The sequence below is a fragment of the Macaca mulatta genome, chromosome 15 (genome assembly GCF_049350105.2).
Source record: "Macaca mulatta isolate MMU2019108-1 chromosome 15, T2T-MMU8v2.0, whole genome shotgun sequence".
NCBI lineage: Eukaryota > Metazoa > Chordata > Mammalia > Primates > Cercopithecidae > Macaca > Macaca mulatta.
The window spans coordinates 60891949-60918635 of record NC_133420.1 but is presented as its reverse complement, the minus strand read 5'-3'; the positions used below and the strand labels follow the sequence as shown (position 1 = coordinate 60918635).

Genomic DNA, 26687 nt, shown 5'->3' with positions numbered 1-26687 from the left:
TAATGACCTGTAGCAAGTTATAAAGTTTTCTAAGACTTTTTAAAGATTAGTAAATTTTTTATTTCCATAAGGCTGCACTGTTTCCTAGACTATTTTGACTTCAGAGCCCATTCATTGCCAAGCTGTGATCATTTATCTTTCCTTAAATAAAATGGATTTTAGCAAGGTGTTTGGCAAAATACTGTGTTTTAATGATTACGGTTACTATAACTGCCTCTCAAAATTTAATGTGAACTTGTATTTCTAATATTGTTTTTTGTGTTTTCCAAAGGTTACAAAAGTGGATGAAACCAGAGGGATCGCACATGTTTATTTATTTACCCCTAAGAACTTCCCTGATCCTCATCGCAGTATTAATCGCCAGATTACAAATGCAGACTTGTGGAAGCATCAGAAGGATGTGTTTTTGAGTGCCATATCCAGTGGACCTGGCTCTCCCGACAGCAAAAATGGCAACATGCCCATGTTGGGCAACACTGGAGAGAATTTCAGAAAGAACCTAACAGATGTCATCAAAAAGTCCATGGTGGACCACACGAGCTCTTTCTCCACGGAGGAACTGCCACCTCCTGTCCACTTATCAAAGCCAGGGGAACACATGGATGTGTATGTGCCTGTGGCCTGTCATCCAGGCTACTTTGTCATCCAGCCTTGGCAGGAGATACATAAGTTGGAAGTTCTGATGGAAGAGATGATTCTATATTACAGTGTGTCTGAAGAGCGCCACATAGCAGTGGAGAAAGACCAAGTGTATGCTGCAAAAGTGGAAAATAAGTAGGTCCTTGGACAAAACATTTTATTCTACTAAGAAAAATGTGTAAAATGATGCCAGAGTCTTAATCTAGTCAGGGGGACTTTGAACTGTACTAATGGGAATTTTGAATGTCAAACAAACCCAGTAATTTTCGCGATTTTCTAGTATTTAAAATGATGTCATTTATCAAAAAATCTATTGGCCATATTCCTGTTAAAACCCAATTATATATCTAAAATGAATGTTTAAATGTTTTTCTATTTTTCTATTAGAAAAATATTTTTATTCGGAAAATAGCCAGGTTTTTTTCATTTAATGACTTTTTATTTTAAAAATAAAAATATTGTGGAAAATTTTTAAAATATAAAAAAGCATAAGAAATTAAAATCAACCACCCACACATAACACTTGTTAAACTACTTATTTCCTCTAATTTTATATGTGCATATTTATATAGTTGGTATATTATTAGTATATATAATTTTGTACCTGCTTTTTTCACCTAACATTATGTTGTAAACATTTTTCCATGTGATAAAATTTCTTCAGGAACCTTTATAATGGCTATTTTAATTATGATATGCAGAATTCCCTTCTCCCAATGAAATCATAATTTACTTACCGTTCTATTTTGTTATGTAAGGTTTTTTCCTTATATTTTTCACTATTATAAATAATAGTGAATGTAAATCTTTGCATTTCTGATTATTTATTTATGGGATAGATTCCTAGAAGAAAAATCACTTGTTGGAAGATGGCAAGACTCTTGCTTTATGTTGTCAGCTGCATCCTGGCATCTGTGCCATCTTTCATAAGGAGCAACAATGCTTATTTCACTACTGTTTGGCCTTGGGGCTTTGAGAACATACTTTCTCTTACATTTCTTTAGCAGTTCACTCTTTTTTCTAATATTTTCACATTTGGGTCCACAACCCTGCTCCCCAAAGCCCTGCAGGATGTGCTGGTTTCCTCCACGTGAAGCCCAGACACCCCACTCTCCACTCTCCACTCAGGCCATGAAGCCCTGGGAAATGGCACAATGCCCATCCTCTTCCTTTGCCAGCTTGCTTAGGAGAAATGAACAAGCTTATTTGTTGATGCTGAACACAAAGAACAGTCACCCCTCCCCAACACACACACACACACCCGCCCAAAACTCTGTTTAAAAGGTCAAACTGCTTTTTTTATATGAAATGTTTTAATTCTTTAAGATAGCAAACATAGGCATGTATAAAGTTTTGTCATTTTCATGGAAGAAAAAAACTAATTTTTAACTCTCAAAGTGAAGAGTATAATAGCTCTCATTTTGAAAAACATACCACTTGTATGTCATAAGCTTTTCTTCTTTAAAAAGCCATTTCTACTGTTGTGTTATTTATGACCACAAACATAAATAGGTTTAATTCAGTTTGTGTAGGTTTGCCTCAATCAGAACTCTTTGTAAGATAATTCAATCACAGTTAAAAACCAAACTAATGTTCATCATTTACTGGGGGTGCAGATTAATGATGATTACAGGTGAGGAGATCCTCCTTGGAGGAAAGGGGTTGGGTAGGAAGGAGAACACATCAACTGGATGGGCCCTCACAATCCCCACTCTGCCCTCCATGTCTTTGAACCATTCTGCCCCAGGACTCTTGGATTTTAGTTAATTTGCCCCAGATAATCCAGGGATGTTTTGTATATAAAAACAGATCATCTGATTTTTTAAAAAAACTTCATGAACTGAATCAGTATAAAATGTTTAGAGCTTCTGTTTTTCTTAAGACTCAGGACTATTTACTAAACCTTGTTCCCAACTATGGTAAGTTAAGACTGAGGAATTTTAGATATATATTTTTATTATAGCGGTTTCCAAATCTATCTCAGCATAAGAACAACTTGGAAAACCTATTAAAAATGCAGATTATTCTTCCTTACCCCAGGCATTCTGAATCAGAATCTCTGCAGGTGGAGCTCCAGAATCTGTTTTTAACAAATTCCAGGTGATGCTGGTACTGAAATTTAGTAAACTAGTCAAAACTGAAGTCTTCACTTACGCCATTAGTTTTGAAAGTTGAAAACTAAATAGAAACACAACACATCAGTTTGCTGGTGACTCTCTCTCTCTTCACTGCTCTATACCACTTATTTATAGACTAAAAACACAGACCACCACCAATTTGCCCTGTACAATATTAAGATGATGCTATTGGTGGAAACCAAGTGTTTTTACCTCCTTTTGTGCTTACACAAATTAGCAACCTATACCAAAAGTGTTTCCACATGTGAAAATTTCTCTTCAGTTTGATCTCAAGTTCTTATTTATAGTACCTTGTCTTCATTTTAATAATAATGATGATAACTACCATTTGCCAAGTGCCTATTATTAGCCATATAATGTCCCAGGCACTTTCCATATATTATTTCTGTAAGTGAGTTTACATTAAATATTAAACATGAGATGATCGAGGCTCAGAGCTTAAATAAAGAGCCAAGGTGACACAACTAGAAAATGGCCCAGATGGGACTCTAATTCAGGTCTTTTTGGCCCCCAAAACTCATGTACATATTATGTATCCTTTCTGTGTCCCAATTGTCTCTGGGACCCATGGAGTATTGCTTGCTGCACTTTGAGCCTGTCTGAAAGTTTCTGGAGTTCCCTCAGAAGCCCCCAGTCACAGTGTTGAAAGCTGACCTTTTTGTTTTGGGGCTTCTCTGTAGTTCATCCTATAGCAGCTGCATGGATTTCCTATACTAGGGGTTTACACGCTGGAGAAAAAGTCCATTCCAGCCAACCCCAGTCCAGAAGTGTGTTGTGGTACAGGGCTTGCTGTTCTGGTGGGCTTCTGGCTTATGGTTAGTAAACCTGTTCCAGAGAATGACTGACATGCCACCTCAACTAGAGGCCAATTTACGCCATTTAGCAGCAGAGACCACCTCCACAGACACTTTCTTTTAGCTGTTAGGAACAATCTTCCTTTCCTTCATGTAGTAATGCTTTTTAATCATGTATTTGAGACTATAGGACTTTAAAATGATCTTTCATCTATTAACCTTGAAGTCTAGGGTTTTTCTCATTTTAATGATGTTGATGTAGGTAGGACTTTAAAATGATCTTTCATATATTAACCTTGAAGTCTGGGTTTTTCTCATTTTAATGATGTTTATGTAGTTTCAGCAGGGTTAAGTAGATTCCTGTGGATTTCCTTCTGGTGCCTTGAGCTCCAGATCTGAAGCCATACTCCACTTCCTTCATACTCCTCTACCTTTTCCAGGTTCTTTATTTTAGGTGGTGGGTTGAATCCTGTGTTATGTTCTTTTTTTAATGTCCTTACTTGTCATAATTAAAATTGCAAACTTTTTTTGTCCAAAACCTATTTGATTTGTCCCCAGCCTGCCTTCCTAGTCTGACTTCTTTTCTATTCTTCCATGCATTCCACTCTCTAACTATACTGGAAGGTTTGCTCTGCTCCAAAACACCATGCCCTCTCCAGTCCTCTGTGCTTTTCTTCTCAAGCATTTCTTCATCCCCAGCTGGTCCTGCTTGCCTCTCTCTTTCCATCTTCCAAGCATGTACCATATCCAAACATGTGGCCATCTTCTGTCCACCCTCCTTCAGTGAAGGGATCCCCTGGCTTTGTCCTGGTCATCCTCCATGGCGTTTGTTTCATTCTACTTAGTGATGGTTGGCAGTTCATGTGTCTGTTTCCTTCACTAACTCCATGAGGCCCGTAAAAGTCTCTTGAATGAGCAAATTCTATCAAATAAGACAGTGGCAAAGCAGAAAATAGTAAGCTTTGGAAAAAGGAGCAGGAAATGCTTTTAAAACTTTTTTGACAATATAGTTTTAAATTTTGATAAACATAATTTGCATTAATTTTTCTTTTTATAAAATATTTCTTGCCCTTAAAGCAGGTATTGAGTTTATGTGTTTTCTCTTCCTTTTTAATCTAATGTATATCTAGGTGGCACAGGGTGCTTTTAAAAGGAATCCTGACCAATGGACTGGTGTCTGTGTATGAGCTGGATTATGGCAAACACGAATTAGTCAATATAAGAAAAGTACAGCCCCTAGTGGACATGTTCCGAAAGCTGCCCTTCCAAGCAGTCACAGCTCAACTTGCAGGTAATTTCTGTGGAATCTGAACTCATGCTACAACAATACAATATTGTCATTTTGTCCTGGGTACTTAGCATGTACTGAATCATTGGCCTCTTGAGTTTAGATATGTTGGGTTTTTGTTTTTTTGTACTAATAATATTGCAACCATAATGGAGATAATTTTAATGATCTCTTACAGTCATGCTCTATCATTATATCTGCTGTTTCTCTTTTCCCTACTCCTTCAGTCTCTGGTTTCAAGCATGAGTGTATTTCTAAAGCTGTAATCTTAGTACAGGTATAATACTGCATTCTGCTTTTCTTCATCTAGTATTGTTTTCTAATGACTTTCTGGGTGGTTTTATGGTTTTCCTACTTATTTTTAATGCATGCAAAAATTCTATTTAATCAATACTTCCCTTTTGATGAACATTTTTATTGTACTATCAAGAAAAACCCTGCATCTTTATACTAGCTAATATGAACCAAAAAACAATGGAAACAACCTATTATAATAACCAATAGGAGGATCATACTTTATTATTATTGCATAAATTATAATACATGATAGAGTATTATGCAATCTTAAAACATTCATGAGTCATGGAATATATGACCATTTTCATGACCAAGTGAGTTTCCAGTTTGCAGCACAACTAATAGCATACAAGTGAGCAATTTCACCACATTCACATCAGCCTCTTGATTATCATTAAAATGTGAGTAACCAATTTCACAGGCATACAATGACACCTCTTTGTAATGTGGTCTAATGAGACTTCCCTTTTACCTTTTGGGAAAGCAGTGCAACTGTTGATGGCTCCCCTGTGAGCACCCTACCATTATGTAGCATGAGCAGCTGGTTGAAGCTCAGCCCAGAGGCCTGTAGCATTAGCAGAGGGTTTTGAGGCCCAAATTGCTGAGGGGTGCCTCCCTGATACCTTTGCTGCTGCTCACAGTCCTCAGCACCTTGCCCCATCTGTGGAACACAGTGACCGAAGTGATGTGATGTCAGCAGTGAAAGAAATTGTATATATAGGTTCTTCTTTTACTTATTGACCAGCTTTTATTGGAAGGCTATATATTGCCTGATTTTGAAATATTTGCCAGTTTCTCTGTGTCTTCCTACTAGAATTCAAAGGAAATGCCCATGGCAATTGGATATAAAGAAAAAATAACACTTTCATGTAGCATGACTACCAGTTAGTCTGCTTTAGACTCAAACCTTCTTCAGATTTAATGTGTTTTTTTTTTTCATTTTCACTGTCTAATGTTCAGGTTTTCCTAACAACACGTTTTGTTAAACATGACAGTTATACTCCCCAGAGAAGGCTTCTCTGTGAAGAATGAGTGCATGGCACCATCATCCCCATCACCAGCATTGTGGCTAAGAGTTATTGGTGCTTATGGTGTGCTAAGCGACCTACCAGTCACTTTAGAGCTTTCTTCCTGTTTAATATATGCATTTGGTGCTACAAATTTCCCTCTAAGTACGACTGACTGCATCCCACAAATTTTGATGTGCTATATTTTCATTTAGCTCAAAATACTTTTTAATTTGTCTTGAAATGTATCCTTTGACTCATGTGTTATTTAGAATTGTGCTTAATCTCTAAGTATTTGGGGATTTTCCAGCTATCTTTCTGTTACTGATTTCTAATTTAATTCCATTGTGATCTAAGAGAAAACATTGTATTATTTTTAAATTGTTAATGTGTGTTTTATTTACCAAAATGTGGTTTGTCTTGGTGAATGTTCCATGTGAGCTTGAGAATGTATAATCTGCTGGTTTTGGATGAAGTAGTCTATGGATGTTAATTACATCCAGTTGACTTATGATGCTGTTGAGTTCAACTATGTCCTTACTTACTTTTATGCCTTCTGGATCTGTCCATTTCTGATAAAGGGGTTTTAAAATCTCTACCTATGAGAGTAGATTCTTTCATTTCTCCTTGCAGATCTATCTGTTTTTACCTCATGTATTTTGATGCTTTGTTGTTAGGTGCATGTACATTAAGGATTGGTATGTCTTCTTGGAGAATTGACCCCTCTACTGTTATGTAATGCCCCTCTTTATCCCTGATAACTTTTCTTGCACTGAAATGTGCTCTGCCTGAAAGGAATATACCTACTCCTGCTTTCTTTCAATTAGTGTTAACGTGGTATATCTTTCTCCATCCCTTTACTTTTACTCTATATGTGTCTTTGTAGTTAAAGTAGTCTTCTTGTAGATAATATGTAGTTGGTTCTTATTTTTTTATTTACTCTGACAGTCTCTGTCTTTTAATTGGTGTATTTAAACTATTGACATTTAAAGTGATTATTATTATAGTAGGATTAACATCTACCATATTTGTTACTGTTTTCTATTTGTTTTCCTTGTTCTTTGCTTATTTTTGTCTTCTACACTTTTTCTGCTTTTTGTGATTTTAATTGAGAATTTTAAGTAATGCCACTTTCTCTCCTTTATTAGGATATCAATTATACCTCTATTTTTTCCTTGTCTTAGTGGGTGCGCTAGAGTTTGCTATATACAGTTAGAACTAATCCAAGTCCACTTTCATGTGACATTACAGTGTTTCATAGACAGTGCAAGTACTGAGTACTGTATAATAACAAAATAATCTTAATTCCTTCCTCCAGGCTCCCGTATCATTGCAGTCATTTACTTCACTTACATATAAGCACATATGCACACACATGCACACACACACACACACGCATACAGAACCAAATACATTTTTGCTATTATTTTGAATAAACCCTATCTAATAGGTGAATTAAGAAAAAGAAATTTAAAAGTTTTACTTTACCTTCACTTACTCATTCTCTGATTTTCTTTGTGTCAATCTAAATTTCTGACCTATATTATTTTCCTTTGCTGAAGAACTTCTTTAATATTTCTTCCAAGGCAGGTCTGCTGGCAACAAATTCTCCCAATTTTTGTTTGTCTGAGAGTCTATATTTCTCCTTTACTTTTGAAGGATAATTTCATAAGGTACAGAACTCTAGCTGGTAGGTTTTTTCCTTTCAACACTCTAGTCTCTTCTTGCTGTATAATTTCTGAGAAGTCAGATGCTTCTCTAAGAAGTCAGAACAAAGATAAGACTCTTTGTTCTTCTATGGATAAGGTCGTTTTTTTACTTCTGGCCTCTTTCAAGATTTTTGTTTATCTTTGATTTTCTAAAGTTTGAATGTGATATGCCTAGATATATTTTGGGTGGGGGCATTTATCTTTGCTTGGTGTTCTCTGAGCTTCCTGGATCTATGATTTAGTGTGTGACATTAATTTGGAGAAATTCTCAGTCACTATTGTTTCAAATGTTTCTGTTCCTTTCCCTCCTTCTGAAATTCTCATTATGCATTTGTTACACCTTTGATAGATCTTAGATTTTTGTTCTATTTTTTTTTTCAGTCTTTTTTCTCTTTGCTTTTCAGTTTTGAAAGTTTCTATTGTCATATCCTTGAACTCAGAGATCTTCCCTCAGCCAAGTCCAATCTACAAAGAAGCCCAAGACATTCTTATTTTCTTTTATAGTGTTTCTGACCTCTAGCATTTCTTTTTGGGTTTTTTTGTTTGTTTGTTTGTTTGTTTGTTTGAGACAGAGTCTCGCTCTGTTACCCACACTAGAGTGCAGTGGCACTATCTTGGCTCACTGCAACCTCCGCCTCCCAAGTTCAAGCAATTCTTCTGCCTCAGCCTCCTGAGCAGCTGGGACTATAGGCACGCGCCACCACACCCGGCTAATTTTTGTATTTTTGGTGGAGACAGGCTTTTCACCATGTTGACGAGACTGTTCTCGAACTCCTGACCTCGTGATCCGCCCACTTTGGTGATCCTCCTGCCTTGGCCTCCCAAAGTGCTGGGATTACAGGTGTGAGCCACCGCACCCAGCCCACATTTCTTTTTTATTGTTTCTTAGAATTTCTATCTTTCTGCTTCCCTTTTCCATCTGTTCTTAAATTTTGTCTGCTTTTCCATTAACACTGGTACATATTAATCATAGTTGTTTTAAATTCCTGGTCTGATTATTTCCAGCATTCCTGCCATATCTGACTCTGACTCTGATGCTTGCTCAGTCTCTTCAAACTGTGTTTTTTCCCTTCCATATCACTTGTAGTTCTTTGTTGAAAGGTGGACATGATACATTGGGTAAAAGGAAATCTGGGTAAATAAGACTTTTGTAATGTAGCAGCAGTAATGTGTGTCTAGGGTGTGAGGAATGTTCTGTCGTCCTGTGATTAGGTCTCAGTCTTTTGTTGAGCCTGTGCCCCTGGACTGGGAACTTCACCACTTCTCCTCAGGGTTTTTCCCCCCAGCTTAGGTGGAGCAGGATGGCTAGAGGGGAGTGGAGTTGGGTATTTCCCTTCCCCCAGGAAGGTTAAGCTCTATAAAACTCTGGCAGGTCAGGCTCTGGTAAAATAGTTTCTTCTGAGGACAGGGCTTGTTAAGAAAAACAGAAAAGCTCTGGTGTATTTCAAAATGTTCCTTTTCTCCTCCCCCAACTGGAAGCATGAGGTGATTTTTCTCTGATATTCACTGTGAGTACCAGGTAGTGCTTCTGGAGGTAAAACTCTCAAAAGTGTGGGAGTCAGAGCCCTATAACTGGGTTCCCCAGGAGTTTTTAACTCTCAGACTTATTTACATGTACCCCCAGCAATTTGTCAATTACAGTTTAGGTTTCCTTCCTCCGGCTTCCAGGCGTCTGCTTATTGGTTTCTGCTGTAGTATGCTTTGATGCTCAGTATCTTCCTGTCTGTCTCTCTGGTTTTGGGGACAGTGAATTGCCTTGTGACCTTCCTTCTCTGATGGACCTAGCAATAGTTGTTGATATTCTTTTTTTTTTTTTTTTTGAGATGGAGTCTCGCTGTGTCGCCCAGGCTGGAGTGCAGTGGCGCGATCTCGGCTCACTGCAAGCTCCGCCTCCCGGGTTCACGCCATTCTCCTGCCTCAGCCTCCCGAGTAGCTGGAACTACAGGCGCCCACAACCGCGCCCGGCTAATTTTTTGTATTTTTAGTAGAGACGGGGTTTCACCGTGGTCTCAATCTCCTGACCTTGTGATCCGCCCGCCTCGGCCTCCCAAAGTGCTGGGATTACAGGCGTGAGCCACCGCGCCCGGCTAGTTGTTGATATTCTGTTTGTTCAGCTTTTTGTTTCTTGTAAAGAGGCAGTAGCAACTTCTAAGCTTTTACATGCCAGATCGTTAGGCAGGAGTTCTACCAACTGCTTTATTTCATTGAATTCTCCCCATGCTGGGAGGCTTAAGTACTGTTACTGTAACTATCATACACATCAGGGAACAGCAGCTTAGTGAAGTTAAATATCTTGTCCAAGATCCCACAGCCTTAAACTCAGCACTCTGCCCCTTCAGTGTGTGCCTTTCTTCACTGTATACTTCCTTCTCCATGAAAAGTGTGATTTTTGAAGTCAAAAGGCCGAGATTCAAGTCATTTAACTTCTAAACCTACCCCATGATTATTTATAAAATCACCAGTAAATCCTTATCCTGCCTGTGTGACTGAACTAATACGTGGATCAGATGAAAAAGTGAATATGAAATTGCCTTGTGAACTAAAACACATAGTCCAAATGCATGAAAGTTTCTTTGTCTACTTACATCTGAAACAGCGTTGCTGTTGGGTCCCATCCATGTCCTCAATTCCTTTTCTAGGCTCACCTCTGCCAAGCCTTCTTTCTTCCTAGTGACTTGCTCCTAAGTCACAAAGTCTTCCTGGGCATAACATTATCCATTTTGAAGGGAGGACCTCCATTTTATAATTAATTGAAATCATATGTACCAGAACTTTTAAACTATGTGTGGTAAAGAGTATCTCTCTCTTGGGCCAACATAGGCATCCACTAGAGAGAAGTGACGTAGACTAGAAGTTTCATGGAAGTCACCGGTCGTGACCTGGCCATTGGAGTCATCACTTTGGTAGACTTGGTTCACACCTAGCCAAGCCCTTTGACATATTTAGGAATATCTCTAGATGCAAAGGAGCTCTGTGGAATCTTAAGTGGAACCCATGGGAATGTCCTGAGTGTTTAAATTGGAATGCTTTAAGGATTCTCCAGGGACCTTGGGATTACCCCTTACCCGCTTACAATTGGGAACACTGGATGCCCACCCTCTCAAGGTTCCCAGTGAGCTGTTGCTTCATTACATCTGGCCTTGACATGGGCATTCTTTGCATCAGTGCACCATGGCTGTGCATAAAATTTTCTGAATCCTAAAAGGGAGCCATACTGTGGAATCATCTATTACCTTACCAATGGGTTACTTTTTTCTTTTTAAATAACATGGCTCAAAGATTGTCAGGGCTGCTGCAGATAAAATGAAATTTCTAGGCTTCTCTTGTGGGAGATTAATAATCAAAGAATTTAGCCCATTTGCTATATAGATAGCAAGTCTTACAAAATTATGTCTGAAACTTCCATACCTTCATTACTTTGGGGCATAATTTACAGTTTATGTAATCCAGTATATGTGGACTTAATTTTAATTGTGTTTCTTGAAATATATATACTTTTTTTTTTTTTTTGAGACAGAGTCTCACTTTGTCACCCAGGCTGGAGTGCAGTGACACAATCACGGCTCACTGCAGCCCTGACCTCCCAGGCTCAAGCGATCCTCCTCCCTTAGCCTCCTGAGTGGCTGGGACTATAGGCACAGGCCATCTAACTTTTGTATTTTTTGTAGAGACAGGACTGGGGCTATGTTGCTCAGGCTGGTCTTGAACTCCTGAGCTCAAGATATCTACCCGCCTTGGCTTCCCAAAGTGCTGGGATTACAGGTATGAGCCACTGTGCCTGGCCAATATATACTTTCTTGTCCCAACTTTGTTTTAAAATCTAATTTAGAATTCTCTAACTTGATTTCTCATGATCTGATCCAACCAGGTTCTTTTATCGTAGGTGAGGCCTGAGAGATCAGCTGATTTGCCCAAGACCACACCACCCGATAGAGGAAGAGCTGGGAATAGTAACTGAGTCTCTTGACTTTCAGTTCCCACGATGCTGTGTATAATTTTAAATAACTATACTGTAAATGAATTATACAATAATTCTTTTTTCTTTTTTACGATACTTGGTCCATCAGAAAAAAAATTTTAATGAGAGAAATGTCATTTAATATGATACATTTTATTCTGACTGTTATTAGTTTAAATATGCATATACTTTATGTATGGGGGTTGTGCAGTAGTCATTATTACCTCATTTTATAATACAATGTTAAGTCTCAAATGAAACTTGTTTTTTAGTTAAAGGTTTCCAGAGTGACTCCATTCAGAGTAGAAAAACTATAAGCTGGAGTGGTTTAAGATCGTTCAGTAACCGTTTTTCAGTTGAGGCAAGTCTAACCTGGGATGCTTAAGCTACTTTGGATTGACTAAATAATTTTCCATCATAATGGATCAAAGAAAAGCTCCTTTGACTCCTCACTGCCCCCTCTTGCTGTCTTCCTCCTAGGAGTGAAGTGCAACCAGTGGTCTGAGGAGGCTTCGATGGTGTTTCGAAATCATGTGGAGAAGAAACCTCTGGTGGCACTGGTGCAGACAGTCATTGAAAATGCTAACCCTTGGGACCGGAAAGTAGTGGTCTATTTAGTGGACACATCGTTGCCAGACACCGATATCTGGATTCATGATTTTATGTCAGAGTATCTGATAGAGCTTTCAAAAGTTAATTAATGACTGCTTCTGAAACCTTGACAACTAATTCAAATTTTTTAGCAATAACAAAATGTAGTAGGCTTAAAAAAAATCTTATCTCTGCTACATGGCTCTGACTGCTGTGGGGGATTGAAAAGAATATGCTTATGTTTGATGAAAGATATTTAACAAGTTTCGTTTTAACAGAGTTGACTTTTCGAAGAAAATTGTACTTGAATTATTACTATAATATTAGAATAAAAATGTTTATCAATATAAAAGCTGACTACCTTGTAATTTCTAGGCTTAATGATCTTAAGATGAAAGCCTCCGTTTCATGTTGTCTTCCTTGCAGAGCTGGGTTCTTCTCCAGTTAAGCTGAGACTATTGTGACTGAACTCTACCCTGATGTAGAGTGTATCTCAAAGCAAGTGATCCCCAAAGCATGTGAGGACTTATCCTGAGTCTTAACACATCAGCATTTCTAGAGGAGCAGCCCAGGCAAACCAGCGTGACCCTCAGCCTGAATCCTGAGTGGCTTCTCTTCTCGTTGCCCACAGAGTCCGGCTAGGACCCAGGCTTTCCACAGTCCTCCTACCCAACCTCCTTATCTACCACTCCCTGCCACACTGTACCTTTATTTGGTCACTGAACTCCTGCTCATTCCATTCTGTCAACCTGCATCTCATTCTCCTCCCATCATTTTTGCTTGTCAGTGTCCTGCCTGACCTCCTGGGCCAACCATAAAGCTTTTTCTGGTGCCCCTTTCTACTCCATCGTACTTTGATCATGCCTTTCTTGGTGCCCATATGTCACTGTGCTTTATAGTATATGACTAGTCTGTGCACCGAGTATCCCAGCTAGATCATGGCCCCCCTGAAAGAAGGACGAGTCTTAGTCATCTCCAGTGATATACTGGAAAATGTTTGACAACTGGTTCTGTTAGGTGGGGAGCTAAGCCTTGATTTGTAGTGTCTGAAAATTCTCATATCATAAATAGTCCCACCATTGTTGATTTTCAGCTAATAATATGACATGACTGAATGTGGAGTTGGGAAGAGACTCACCCTAAGCAGCTCTTGAGACCCCATATGACAGGCTCTCCAGCACACCACCGTCTGAGCATCCACAGCCATCAGAATGGCATCTTACACACATCAGGCACTCCTTTTGTGCTTGCTAATTGATGGGCAAATAGATTGGTAGACAGGTTATAGGCTTTAGCAGTGGTCCAGAGATGAGGTAGGGAGGCCCTGGACTAAGAGTGGAGAAATGGTGTTGAAGAAAAACTGTTGTGACCTTGTAAAGTTTTTCATTATAATTATTAGACAGCTTAGATACAAATTGGGAAGAGTGAAGCCAAGTCTTAAGGTATGAGAGCCTAGGACCTTACTCAGATGGAGTAGGGGAGTGGGAAGCTTAAAAATTTGATTTTGAACACACTGAATTTGAGCTAATAGACTTCCACGTGAAGATATGCAGAATCTTGGAAATGTGGAATAAACTTCAGGGGCAAAATCCAGGCTGGAAATAAAAATTCTCAAAGTTATTTGTTTGTTTTTATTTAAGAAAAATCTAGGAAAAAATGAGAACAGAAAGAAGAAGGTAGAGACCAGATGTTTGAAGTTTTTCATTTTAAACATGTCAAAATTATCTCTAGCTTTTTAAAACTCAGTATTTACAACAAGTGATTCAAAATTCAGGAATACTGAATGCCAGTGATTAATCATTTATGATGAAATAAAAATATCCCAACACAGAAATGTTTAAGTGAAATAAACTGTTATGTTTTTAATAATTGTTTCATTCCCTAACCAAAAAAATGCAAAAATCCTCAAATTGTCTACAAGTTAGGAAAAGGTAGTTTCTATTTCACTGACTTTAGAAATGTTTCCGTTACGTTTTAAAATAAAGCAATAAATTGTTTCTTGATGTAACCACAAAATTAGTGCTAAGTCAGTGTGACACAAACAAATGAAATGTGAACCCTTTCTCATACCATATTCAAAAGTCTATTCCAGGTGGATTGAAAACCTAAACATTGGCCGGACATGGTGACTCATGCCTGTAATCCCAGCACTTTGAGGTGGGTGGATCACTTAAGGCCAGGAGTTTGAGACCAGCCTGGGCAACGTGGAAAACCCTGTCTCTACCAAAAAATTAGCTGGATGTGGTGGTGCACACTTGTCGTCCTAGCTATTCAGGAGGCAGAGGTAGGAGGATCACCTGAGCCTAGGAGGCAGAGGGTGTAGTGAGCTGAGATCACGCCACAGCACTCTAGCCTGGATGACAGAGACCCTGTCTCAAAAAAAAAAAAAAAAAGAAAAGAAAAGAAAAGAAAACCTAAACATGAGGCTGGGCACAGTGGCTCACACCTGTAATACCAGCACTTTGGGAGGCTAAGGCAGGAGGATTGCCAGTAAATATGAAGTGATGCTCAACCCATTAGGATATAGGGAAATGCAAGTTCAAACCTCAATGAGATACCGTTACTCACATACCAGAATTTCTAAAGTGTTTCCATTTTTGTTACTTCCAAGTGTTGTTGAAGATGAGAAACTGCACTGTACAATGGTACTACGACAGAGTTCAGCCTTATCTCTGCTGAAGTTGAGGTTAGGCTTTCTCTATCACCCAGCACTTCCAAAAGCAGGCTGTGCGCGTGGACAGGAGGATTCTGGCAAGGAATGTTCACAGCAGCACTATTTGTAATAGCTAAAACCTGCAAACAACCTAAATGCCCATTAATAGTCAAATGGATTTTTTTGAAAAACTGTGGTATAGTCATACAATGGAAAACCACAGCTGCATGAAACCACAGATTAACAACAGATTTGAATAAATGAAGACAAACTACAGAGGGAAGAAAAAAACAAGGACACGATCACCGTAAGGGTCAAGGAAGTGATCATCTTTAGAGAGGAGTTGGGACCCAGGAGGGACAGGTTGGCTTCTGGGCTGTGGGCAATGTTATCTGAGTGATGGTTGCACAGGGGTTCACGTTGTAAAAAGTCATGAAGCTGCACATTTATTTTGTTTACACATACAACATAACTTGTATGTTCTTATATGTTTGATTCACAACAAAATTGTTTTAAAATAATCTGAAATATTAGATCATTGCTTATTTTAAAATGTATGGCATATACCCCTTGAAAACAGCGTTCTGTTACAATTGTGAGGATTTTAGAGGAATTCATTTTCTTGAGAAACAAAATTTGGTTAATGAGTGTTTCTCATTAATAATCTATACATCAGGATTAAGAGCTGATTTTATTAAGGTCTATCCTACCAAAAGTTCTCCCATAATAATCCAAAATAAGACGTTTTCCTATTTCTTTATAAATTCCTTTGCATGAGCCCTTTGTTTATTAAAACACTTAAAATTGTGTTTGGGATAAACCACCTAAAGTGGTTTGTTCTGGGAAAAAAAAAAAAAAGCTTTTAAGAACGTAGGTCTTTTTGTTGTGGTCATTTTGTTGTGGTCATTTAAAATCAGTATTTTAGACACTCCACTCGCTCTCAGTGTAGAGAGAATGCATTCGATTGCGTGTTGGAACTACGTGTTGACAAAACGATCGCTGTTAAAGCTTGCGGCTCAGAGCCCACCTGGCCGCGCTGCTGGGAGACTGAGGGAGCGGCGCTTCAATCAGAGGTGAAGATGCAGCGGCCGCTTAGCTGGCATTGGTCCATCACTTTTGGGGACTTCAGATTCTCGAAATCTAAATTCTGGACCCCACAGGAATGCAAATCTGCCCACCTTTTCCCACAAAACTCTACCGTTGTTCAAACTCTTCCTGGTACCAGCGGGGAAGCGCAGACCCAGGCAGGGGCCCGCGCTAGCTCGGCTGCAGCCCGACTCCCCGGCGCTCCCCTCCCAGGGCCGCTTCCCGACGGGGAGGTGCGCTGCGCCCCGGCGCCCCCGAGTGGAGGGGGAGGGAAGGAGGGAACCGGCGGCGGGCGGGGCGGGGCGCGGTGACAGCGCGAGCCGGGCCCGCCCCTGGCTCCCACCCCCGGAGCCCACAGCGCCCGCCCGCCCGCGGCCGCCGGGGAGCTTGTCCAGCCCCGCGCTGAGCTCGCCCGCCCGCTGCCCGCCGGAGCACTGCGGCCGCCGCTCGCGTCCATCTGCCCGCTGCCCGCGCCGGTCCCGCCGCCCGCCGCCCGCGCCCGCGCCCGCGCCGGCCCAGCCGCTCTGCGTCCGGGTAAGCCCCCACCCCGCCTGGGGTCCCCCTCGCGCTCGCGGGGCTCCCTGCCCCCGCTCCGGGGCCTCAGCCATATCTGGGCAAAATATTCAGCTGTCGCCGCCGCCGCCAAGAGGGACTGAGCGTGGCTCCCTCTATAAATAGCTGCCGCCTCGGGTTGCCTCTGGGGCTGGGGAGCCCGGGTCTCGGGGTCCCGAGCCCAGCGCTAGCGACCCCGCCTCCCCGAGCTCGCAGTCCTGGCCAGGGCGCCCTCCGCTCAGGACCTCCGCACCGCGTCTGTGAAGGCGAGAAAGACCCAGGGTTCTGGAGGAGCGGTGCCCCGGGCTGGGGTCCTGGCGGAGGGGCGCCCCCGCCGCCCGCAGGACTCCAGCGCGGCGGGGCTCTGCGCCCGCGGGGCGCTCTGCTGGGTACAGGTGCCAGCCGGAGCCGGGCTCGGGGGCGCGGCCTCTTCTCCGCCTGCAAGAGTCTGGGGGTGGGAATGGGGGCGTAAGGGCTCGACTGGATGTGGAGCCCAGGTTCGCACTTAGAGTGTTTGGGGCAGGAGAAGTTTCCCAAACTGCGGGAGACAAGGTTTAAAGCACCACGACACGCGCTACGCGGCCAAGTGGAGCTCGAAAGAGCTTGAAGGCGGGAGCCCCAGGTTGTCGCCGGCTCTTGGCATCGCCTTGGCAATCCCCCTCTTGTTTCGGGATCTTGGTTTCCCATTTGTAGGGGCGAGGTTTGGTAGCCGTGATGAAGCTGGGATCCCGGGCCTTGAGAGCTGCCGGGCGCTCTTGACCGCCTGCGCTCCCCCCACCTGTTCACCCGCTCCGGCCTGGGACGCTGGGGTCCCAACCGCACACATCCAGAGAGGCTGCAGAAATCGGAGACTAGCTGCCCCAGACTCGATCCCGGGACCCACTAAGGCCGTTGGATATCCTAAGCCGTACAATCCTAGGAAGGGCACTTTTGGAGTGCCTATGAGCATCTCTCTGCTGCGTAGCCGCCATTGCCTTGGCAAAGCAGCCTGTGAGCCACACAGCTTCAGATGCGATGAGCTGGGCAGGGGTAGGTGTTCCAGTCCAGCCGCTCCCTGGCCACAGTTTCCCGGTCTATACCGCGCCTGTGATGCGTCCTCCAACCTGCGCAGCGCCGCCCCCTCCTACACCCTTCACCCACCGCTGCTATTACAGACCCTGTCTCCGGCCCTCGCCCTATGTCCTCAGACTCTCGGAGACCACCTGGCCCAAGCTCCTCCGTGTCTGAATCGCAGAACCAGACCCTGAACCCAGGTGCTGGGCCCTCAGCGTGAGAACCCCTAGGACCCCCACCCCATCTTTCTTCCAGAGGTGACTGCCATTTTGTCCTCCGTGCAGGGCCGCAGAGCCCCCTGCTCAAGGTCACACAGGACCTGTCACGCCAGAAGGTCTGCAGTCTCCCAGCCTTTCCCATCTCTTTCTGAACCCTTCCCACTGCTCAGGCAGGTCCGGGAGCTCTGGCAGTGCCTGATCAATGCCCCCTCTTCTTGAATCTGCTGCTCTTCTGGACTTTACCTTGTCTGGACAATAGTGCCCTCATCCTGAGGTTTCCTTTTTGCTTCTACTTTACGTTCTATTATATGTTTTTTTTCTAAAGCCATCTCAAAGACTTACAGATAAAGAATTAATGGGAAACGGAGCTAAATACTACAGTTTCCATCAGTTAGAGCCACACAACCAACAGGCAGAGTGAAAACAAGAACACTGTCACTTTGGTGTATTGTCTCTAATGAGCTAGTCTTACAAACCCGTGTTTTAGAAAGTCATTGGCCCTTGAGTTCCTCCCAGCCTAAGAGGAAAGCCAGTGTCCTCTAAAAATAGCCTCCGCCCCACCTTATCAGGGTCTCACACCTTCTCCCTCCTCCAGGGTAGGGCGTATTCTTGCAGCTCAGCAAAAACAGAAAACACAAAGTAGGTGTGGCAGCTCTGAGCACTGGGAGGTGGACTGGCCTGGAGGTTAGGATACCCGGCTTCAGCCCCAGTTCTGCCACCCACTCAGAGCAACCTTGAACAATGAGGGGGTGGACAAGATGGTCTCTAGTGGACCTGGAGTGGGGAGGGCTTGGAGTCCCCCCCGGAAGCCTTTCTAGCGTGACCCATCCTGTAAGGAGGAGCTGGGGAAGGAGTGAGAGAGACTGGCTTTCCCAAGTGCCAAGGGAGGACTGAGGTGGGCAGTGTCACTTGCTGTGAAGAGACAGGAGTGGGGGATGAGGACTGGGAAAGGACCATCAGGATTGGCAGGGATCATGAGTGACTTTGACCAGGGCATTGCAGCAGGCTCAGAAAACGGGATCTGCCAGTGACCCAGCCTGTCTGAGCCTGTTTCCTCCTCTATACGATGGAGATAACAGTAGCCCCATTTCACAGGGGCTGCTTGTGGGAATTAAGTGAGATGATTCAGGGTAAGTCCTCAGCCCAGAGCCTGATATTGCAATGATATAATTAGCTGTGGTGAGGGGCAAAGGCAGGAGCTAACGGGAGCTGAAGAAGTTCTCCACTTCTTCAGGCTGTAGGCTGAAGAAGGCTCTCCACAGAGCCTGCAACTCTTTCTAAAAGCTTGGACCAGACAGGAAGGGAGAGGCAAGGTAGCAGGAACTGAGGACAAGGGACAGAAGGGAGGCAGGCATTCTAGGATAAAAAGTATGGCAAGAAGTGAGAAGAACCCAGTAGAGAGGAGAGAGTTAAAGGAGAATCTAAAAGGTGTGCCCATAATGAGGACTGGGGACCTTCCGTAGTGACTTGCAGAATGTCACAGACTCTGCAGGTGGCCTTCATCCCCTGGAATGAGCAAAAAAAGGTAAAATGAAGGAGATCCTGGCTCAGACCCATGTGTCTCTGGCAGACCAGTATCTGCGATGGAGGATGGTGATGGGTCGTGAAGGGTGTTTTGACCCTGCTCATGGGCTTCATGACCTTGGCTTACTTATTTCTGAAATGACATCATCTATCGATGACTCCTGCTGAGCCCAGTCGTAATGGCCTTTTCCAGTCAATGTTTTGAGTTTTGAGTCTTACTAATGGACCAGCCAGGCTGCCAACATTTCTAAAGAGGCCAGTTCACTTTTCCCTCAAAGCCAGAACACCAGATACATCAATTATTGGGCTGCTAGGAGCCATTATCAGTTTAAAACCACAGGCCTCTTTCTATGGAAAAGCATGAACCAGACAGCACAATTCCAGGGCCATTTCCTCTCTTTTGTTTTGTTTTGTAAAATCTTCCTTTGGCTAATCATGATAGAACCTGACTCTCTTTGCTCTTAATGACAATGAGAGAATGAGCTCATTGGAGTCAATTTAGGACACGGTCTGGGAGGTTTTCTTTCGTGTTAGGTGGTGTTGGGTCTTTATCTGATCTGAAAAACTAAACAAACTCAAGCATGCCTTTTGTTTCTCCTTCTCTTCTGTCCTTTTGGTTTTCCTTCGGAGAAAAAAAAATGATTTGTGAAAGGGTTGGACATTACCATCTGTGAGGAGGAAAGAGGGAGGGAGAGGGAGACAAGGGCTTTCGTCCATCCATCCATGTCCATCCCTGTCTCAGTTCATGTTCTCAGGGGCCCCAGCCTCAGGACCCACTCACTCTGGGGCTTCAAGGGTGGTGACCCCAGGGCCCTTTCTAGCGATGATTCTGGAGGGTGATGAGTTGTGACCACTCCATTGTTGCTCTCCATGCCCAAAGGAATGAAGGAAAGCAGAACTGCCTCTTGGCATCCTTCAACCTCCTTCATAGACTCATCGCTGCTGCCCATCCCTTTGCTATTGGTGCCTTGGTGCCACTCCTACCCCTATTCTCTTTCCACCGCACACTCTCTCACAGTCTCATTCACTCCCACAACTCCAATCACCTCACAACTCCCTAATTCTTGCATCAAGCTGGACTTTGCTCCTCATCTACAGACATCTCTGCCTCCTGATTCCTTTCTCTTCACCACCCCATTCATGTGCCCACCAAGTCCTGTCAATGCTACCTTCCTTAATTTCTGTTACTTCCGTTTCTGTCGCCACATCCACTATCCCAGTTAGGACTTCATCTCTCCCGTAAGCTGCTCTCAGAGCCTCTTAAAGGTATTTCTGCCTCAAGTCATTAATTGTCTCTTCCATGCTGCTCTTAAAGATCTTCACTTGCGTCAATTCTCTCCCTTCAGGAACTCCCCATTTCCTAAGGGATACAGACCAGATTCCTTAGCCTCTAAGACCAGGCCTCAAGCTACTACTCCAAAATCATCTCTAGGCACTCCTCCAAATTCTCTTTACCTTCTGGTCATGGCAAAAGCATGCTGTGCCTTCATGCCCCCCTGCCTTTCCCCAGCTGTTCTTTCAGCCTTCAGCGCTGTTCTCCCTCTTCTCAGCCTGTGAACTTGTAATCACCCTTAAAAGCAAAGTTCTTCATTGACTTACCTGTACCCCCATAGCCCCCTGTGCCAACTTAGAGCACCAGCCAGAGTGTGTTCTAAATGGAATCACCCGGTGATGTATCTCTGTCTCTGGCTAGACTAAAAGCTCCCTGAGGACGAAGTTTCTGGCTCATTTATTTCTGCTTCCCCATGTGCAGCTTAGAGCTTAATGTTTGACATAGTAGAGGCACTTCAGGTTTTAATAAATGGCTGACCACCGAATGAATGAATGAATGAATGAATGAATGAATGAAATGAATGAAGGCTCTGTGATAACCGTGACAGTCACACAACACCAACCAGCATTTACAGCATGTTCTCCTACCCGACCAAATCACCAGCTCTGTGAGGGCAGAGACCACACCTACTCTGCTCCCCACTGCCAGCTCCCCAGCTCCTATCAGCTCCATCATGATAAGTAGCTAGTGTGTGAATCCATGAGCTCATTTGCGATTCACAGTAACCCCATGAGGCAGGAACAGCAAGTGTTGTTACCTACCTTTTGTAATAAGACAGTGCACCCTAGTAGGAATTGTCCCAGGTCATCCAATTGTCCCAGGTCATCCAATTCCAGCAAACTGAAGTGCTCTCCAGGGTTTGCCAAACTTGAGAAATGAGTCTTCTTGTTTTATATCCGTGCTTCTCTAACTTTAATGTGCATTAGAATCACTTGGGATCTTTTCAGAAATGCAGATTCTGGTTCAATAGGTATGAGATGGGGCTTGAGATTCTGAGTTTCTAAAAAGCTCTTTGTTTCCAATAAATTCTAACAAGTTGATTACAAAATAAGCTTAATAATTCCTAATAAGCTCTAATAAACATCTAATAAGGTAGTGTTGATTAGTATCTACAAACCACCACAATTTGAACAACAAGGTGTGTGCTAGTTGCCACAAAGCTTCCTCCTGGCCATTGCATTAAGATAGTGGCTTTTTAAATCTATGAATGAATTCGTTTGTGCCCTGGATCAAAATCAAGGGCTCTTTCTGGTCAGCAAACTTCTTGCAAGTTTGAATCTATGAGCACCGGATGGGTGCCTGGCTAGTGCTGGAGTGGAAACCTGAGACACCTGAGACCCTAAGACATCAAAACCACTCAGAGGTGTGCAAAGTGAAGGTAAGAGAGTGGGAGACGTGGGACAGACTTCCTCCATGCAAACCAAGAGAGATTTAAAAATTCAGGATGGATAGCAACATTGCACGCATTTGCTTATTATGGTTTTACATTGTATTCCACTTACAGCATTAAAAAGGCTTGAGATGGCTTAAAAATAAACTACATGACCAATGTAACTAGTAAGAGCAGAAATTCTGAAAAGACAGGGCAGAAACCCTGAAGATTAAGCACACGAAACTCCCGGAGAATCTGATTAGAGCTTACGAATTCTTGCGCCACAAAAATGAATATATTCGTATACACAACCATTTGCACATCATTTCAGTGGGTGTGTGATTGCCCTGAAGCCTATTCAAAAGTCCAGGTTAAGAACACCCGATACAGAGAATAAAGAGAGAAAATGATGCCAGTGCCCTGGCTGAAGATGACAACTGTATTTGGATACTCAAATCGGCTCTAAGATGGCTCATGGCAGCCAAGGGGAAAGGGGGCACGAGATGAATGGGAGGACTCTTGGTGTCTGATTGTAGAAGGAAGAACATCAATCAGTCTTTCAGGAGAGGGAACTATTTTCTTAGCCCTAGTCCTCAGTATATTGTCAAGACAGGCCTCTAGACAGAGGGTATAGTGGTTAGGACGGACTCTGGATCAGTCTGCACAAGGCCAGGGAACCCAGGAGCAGTGAAAGGCAGACTCAAATCCTTCATTAGGCCTTTGGGGGGCCTTAAATAGCAATTGACACATAATGAGACACAATCTATCTTCCTGATTCACACACACACACACACACACGGACTCTGGAGACCACCTCGCTGGATTCAAATCTAAGGTCTGCTAGTTACTGGCTCTGTAATCTCAGGTAAATTTTAATATTTCTTTTCTTTTTTTTTTTTTTTTTTGAGACAGAGTCTTGCTCTGTCGCCTAGGCTGGTGTGCAGTGGGGCAATCTCAGCTCACTGCAACCTCCGCCTCCCAGGTTCAAGCAATTCTTCTGTCTCAGCCTCCCAAATAGCTGGGACTACAGGAGCACGCCACCACACCTGGCAAATTTTTGTATTTTTTTTGTAGAGATGGGGTTTTGCCATGTTGGTCAGGCTGGTCTCGAACTCCTGACGTCAGGTGATCCACCCACCTCAGCCTCCCACAGTGCTGGAATTACAGGCACGAGCCACCACACCCAGCCAACTTTTAACATTTCTGTGCCTAGTGTCCCTATCTATAAAGTGGGGTTGTTGTGGGGATGAAATTAGTTCTTACACGTAAAATGCTTAGGACAGTGCCTGGGACATTAGGTAAGTGTGAGCTGTTATATTATGGGAAGGCGGCAGCATGGAGTACTGGTAATGAGTACTGATTGCCTGCCTGGATTCAAATCCTGGCTCTACCACTTGTTAGCTTTGTGACTTTGGTCAGTGTACTTACTGGGTTAAACAGGGTCCCCCCAAAAGTCATGCTCATCTAGCAACCCAGAATGTGACCTTATCTGGACATACAGTCTTTATAAATGTAATTAATGAAGTTAAAATGAGGTCATACTGGATTAGGGTAGGTCCTAACTACCCTATGACTGGTGTCTTAAGAAGAAGAGTGGACACACGCCACTAAAAAGGCTTGAGATGGCTTAAAATCAACCTATATAGGCAGTATAACTAGTAAGAACAGATGATGATGGAGTCAGAGATGGGAGTGATGTGGCTGCAAACCAAGGAATGTCAGGGATGGCCAGCAGACACCAGAAGGTAGGAATGAGGTATTGAACGGATTCCCTGTCAGAGCCTCCAGAAGGTATCAACCTGCTGACACCTCAGTTTTGGACTTCTGGTCCTCTGAACTGAGACAGAGTAAATCTCTGTTGTTTTAAGCCATCCAGTTTGTGGTCATTTATTATGGCAGCCCTATAAAACTAACATAGTCTGCACTTCAGTTTCTTCATCTGTAGAATGGGGATAATAAAAGTATCTGCTTCACAATTATTAAGATTGCATGAAATAATCCATGTGAAGAGCTTAGCATTGTGCCTGGTATGCAGTAAGAGCAAAGCAAAGCTTGCTATTATAAGGTACAGTGACAAGTGGCCTACAGTAGTCTCAAGGATGGTGTTAATAGCAGTCTGTTATATGTCTCTAATTTATTTACTCAATGCCTTGTTGAATTTTTATGCCATTTCCAGGTTTTGGGGGTTTGGTTTTTTTTTTTTGCTAATAGAGTTTTGTTGTGTTTTGTTTTGTTTAGACAAGGTCTCACTCTATCACCCAGGCTGGAGTGCAGTGGCTCACTGCAACCTCCACCTTCTGGGCTCAAGTGGTCCTCCCCGCAACCCCAGAAGCTGGGACCACAGATGCATGCCACCATGCGTGGCTAATTTTTTGTATTTTTAGGGGAGATGGGGTTTTACCATGTTGCCCAGGCTGGTCTCAAACTGAAAAAGGATATAATAATATAACTTCTCTTCTGTGTGAGGACACTGGTCTCCCCACATCTTGTCAACACTGGGAATTCTTAGACTTTTAAATCTCTGTCAGTCTGCTAGAACTGATATCTCATTCCACAATTTACTTTTTGATAATTAAACATGAGTTTTGTTATTATTTGTATGTGTATTCGCCATTAATATTTCATTTTGTGTGAATTGTCCATTCCTTTCGTCTTCCCACATTTTCTGGCCTGTTCTGTTTTTTTTTATTGGAGGAATTCTTTGTCTATTAAACAAATCAGCCTTTTGTTTAATATGAAGCAGATATATTTTCCCCCAGTTAGCCATTTGCTTTTAGGTATTGTTCATATTAATTTTCATATTAGTTTTTCAGAAAATACAAAAACATGTTTCATAAAGCTCTGCCTTACATTAACGCCTGCTATGAGGCAACGTGATGAAGTTCATGTTTGTAAAATGGAGAATGAGGATAGGAATGAATTCCACAAGCTTTTCTACAAGTTAGCTTTCTTTTTTTTTTTGACACTGAGTCTCACTCTGTCACCCAGGCTAGAGTGCGGTGACACGATTTCAGCTCACTGCAACCTCCACCTCCCAGGTTCAAGCGATTATTTTGCCTCAGCCTCCCGAGTAGCTGGAATTACAGGTGCCCACCATCACGCCTGGCTAATTTTTGTATTTTTAGTAGAGACGGGGTTTCACCATGTTGGCCGGGCTGGTCTCGAACTCCTGACCTCAGGGGATCCGCCCATCTCAACCTCCCAAAGTGCTGGGATTACAGGCGTGACCACCACACCCAGCCTGCAGGTTAACTTTTATTCTACCAGTGCTTTTGACTTATGGCTATCAAAGCTATTAATAATGCTAGGCATTTATCCATTCATTCATTCAACGAATATGTCTTCAGCGCTGGACAGGTGCAGGGCTTTGTGAAGGACCATGGGAGACAGAGATGTCTGTCCTCAAGTAGCTTTTAGTCTTGTGTGAGTAAGGTAATGCAATAACTTCCAGAGAACTCTGATGGCCTCTCTTGTTTGTATTACAATCTTTGGCTTCCTAGAACTCTCTTTTGCTGGTGTGGAGGAAAATGAAATGGAAGGGGCAGACCATGGGGAGAGCTAAGTGTGGCCTGAACCAGAAAAGTTGCAGAGATGGGGGAGGAGTGGAGTGCAGCATGGTTTGAGGGCAGGTGGGCAGGCCAGCTGAGACAGGGAGATGTCTTCAGACTCTTTTCCTGGAACCCTGTTGCTTACAAATGATTGCTGTGGTGACTCAGACATCGTGATGACCCCAAGAGATGCAAAATGAAAATGCACGCACACGCGCACACACACACACACACACGCACAGGCTAAACCACTTGACAACTTTAATGTTTAGAGCATCGAGCATGGCTCATTGTGTTCTGGGATGAAGCTCATAGCAACTGCAGAAAGTGATGGAGTCAAACACTATGTTTAGCGTGTTTGTTTTTTTAGAAGGTACTTTCCCATATGACTAAGAGAATGAAATCAGCCAGGGAAAATAACTGCAAATGAACCAGAAAACAAGCCTGTTAACAATAGCTGGTCTCTAAGTCCCCATCCTCCTCCATTCCGGGGCTCCACACACATCTGTCATAATAGAACTAGGCCTTAAAGGGCCTTAAATCCTATATTGTCAACTCCGCAACAACTACCATCAATTAAGACATCAACCCTCTCTGGAAGACCTCATCCAGGGCTCTGCCATCGCTGCTCACAGCCTATAGAGACAGGTGCTCACTACTTCCTGGCTTAGCCCAGTGTACCCTTGGGCAGTTTTTGTTTGTTTGTTTGCTTGTTTGTTTGTTTTTTAAGTCTGTCTTTCACCCAGGCTGGAGTGCAGTCATGCAGACAGGACTCACTGCAGCCTCTTTCTCCTGGGCTCAAGCAATCCTCTCACTTCAGCCTCCTGAGTAGCTGGGACTACAGGAGTGCGCCAACACACCTAGCTAATTTTTGAATTGTTTGTAGAGACAAAGTCTCACCATGTTGCCCAGGCTGGTTTCAAACTC

At 42.9% G+C, this 26687-nt stretch overlaps 2 protein-coding genes across 4 annotated transcripts in view; both read left to right on the top strand.

The window, feature by feature from the left end:
• TDRD7 (tudor domain containing 7) overlaps positions 1 to 13063 on the top strand; it is an 82138-nt gene extending 69075 nt beyond the window's left edge. The window contains 3 exon segments of one of the 2 annotated variants that reach the window (NM_001194629.1): positions 272 to 774; positions 4702 to 4862; positions 12311 to 13063. In NM_001194629.1, the coding sequence (NP_001181558.1) occupies positions 272 to 774; positions 4702 to 4862; positions 12311 to 12531 (885 nt within the window). In that variant the 3' untranslated portion in view covers positions 12532 to 13063. 2 annotated transcript variants of the gene reach the window in all.
• Positions 13064 to 16514: 3451 nt separating this feature from the next.
• Positions 16515 to 26687, top strand: part of TMOD1 (tropomodulin 1) — a 100641-nt gene continuing 90468 nt past the window's right edge. Inside the window, exon 1 of one of the 2 annotated variants that reach the window (XM_077965493.1) lies at positions 16515 to 16694. The gene's annotated coding sequence lies outside the window, so the exon portion shown is untranslated. 2 annotated transcript variants of the gene reach the window in all.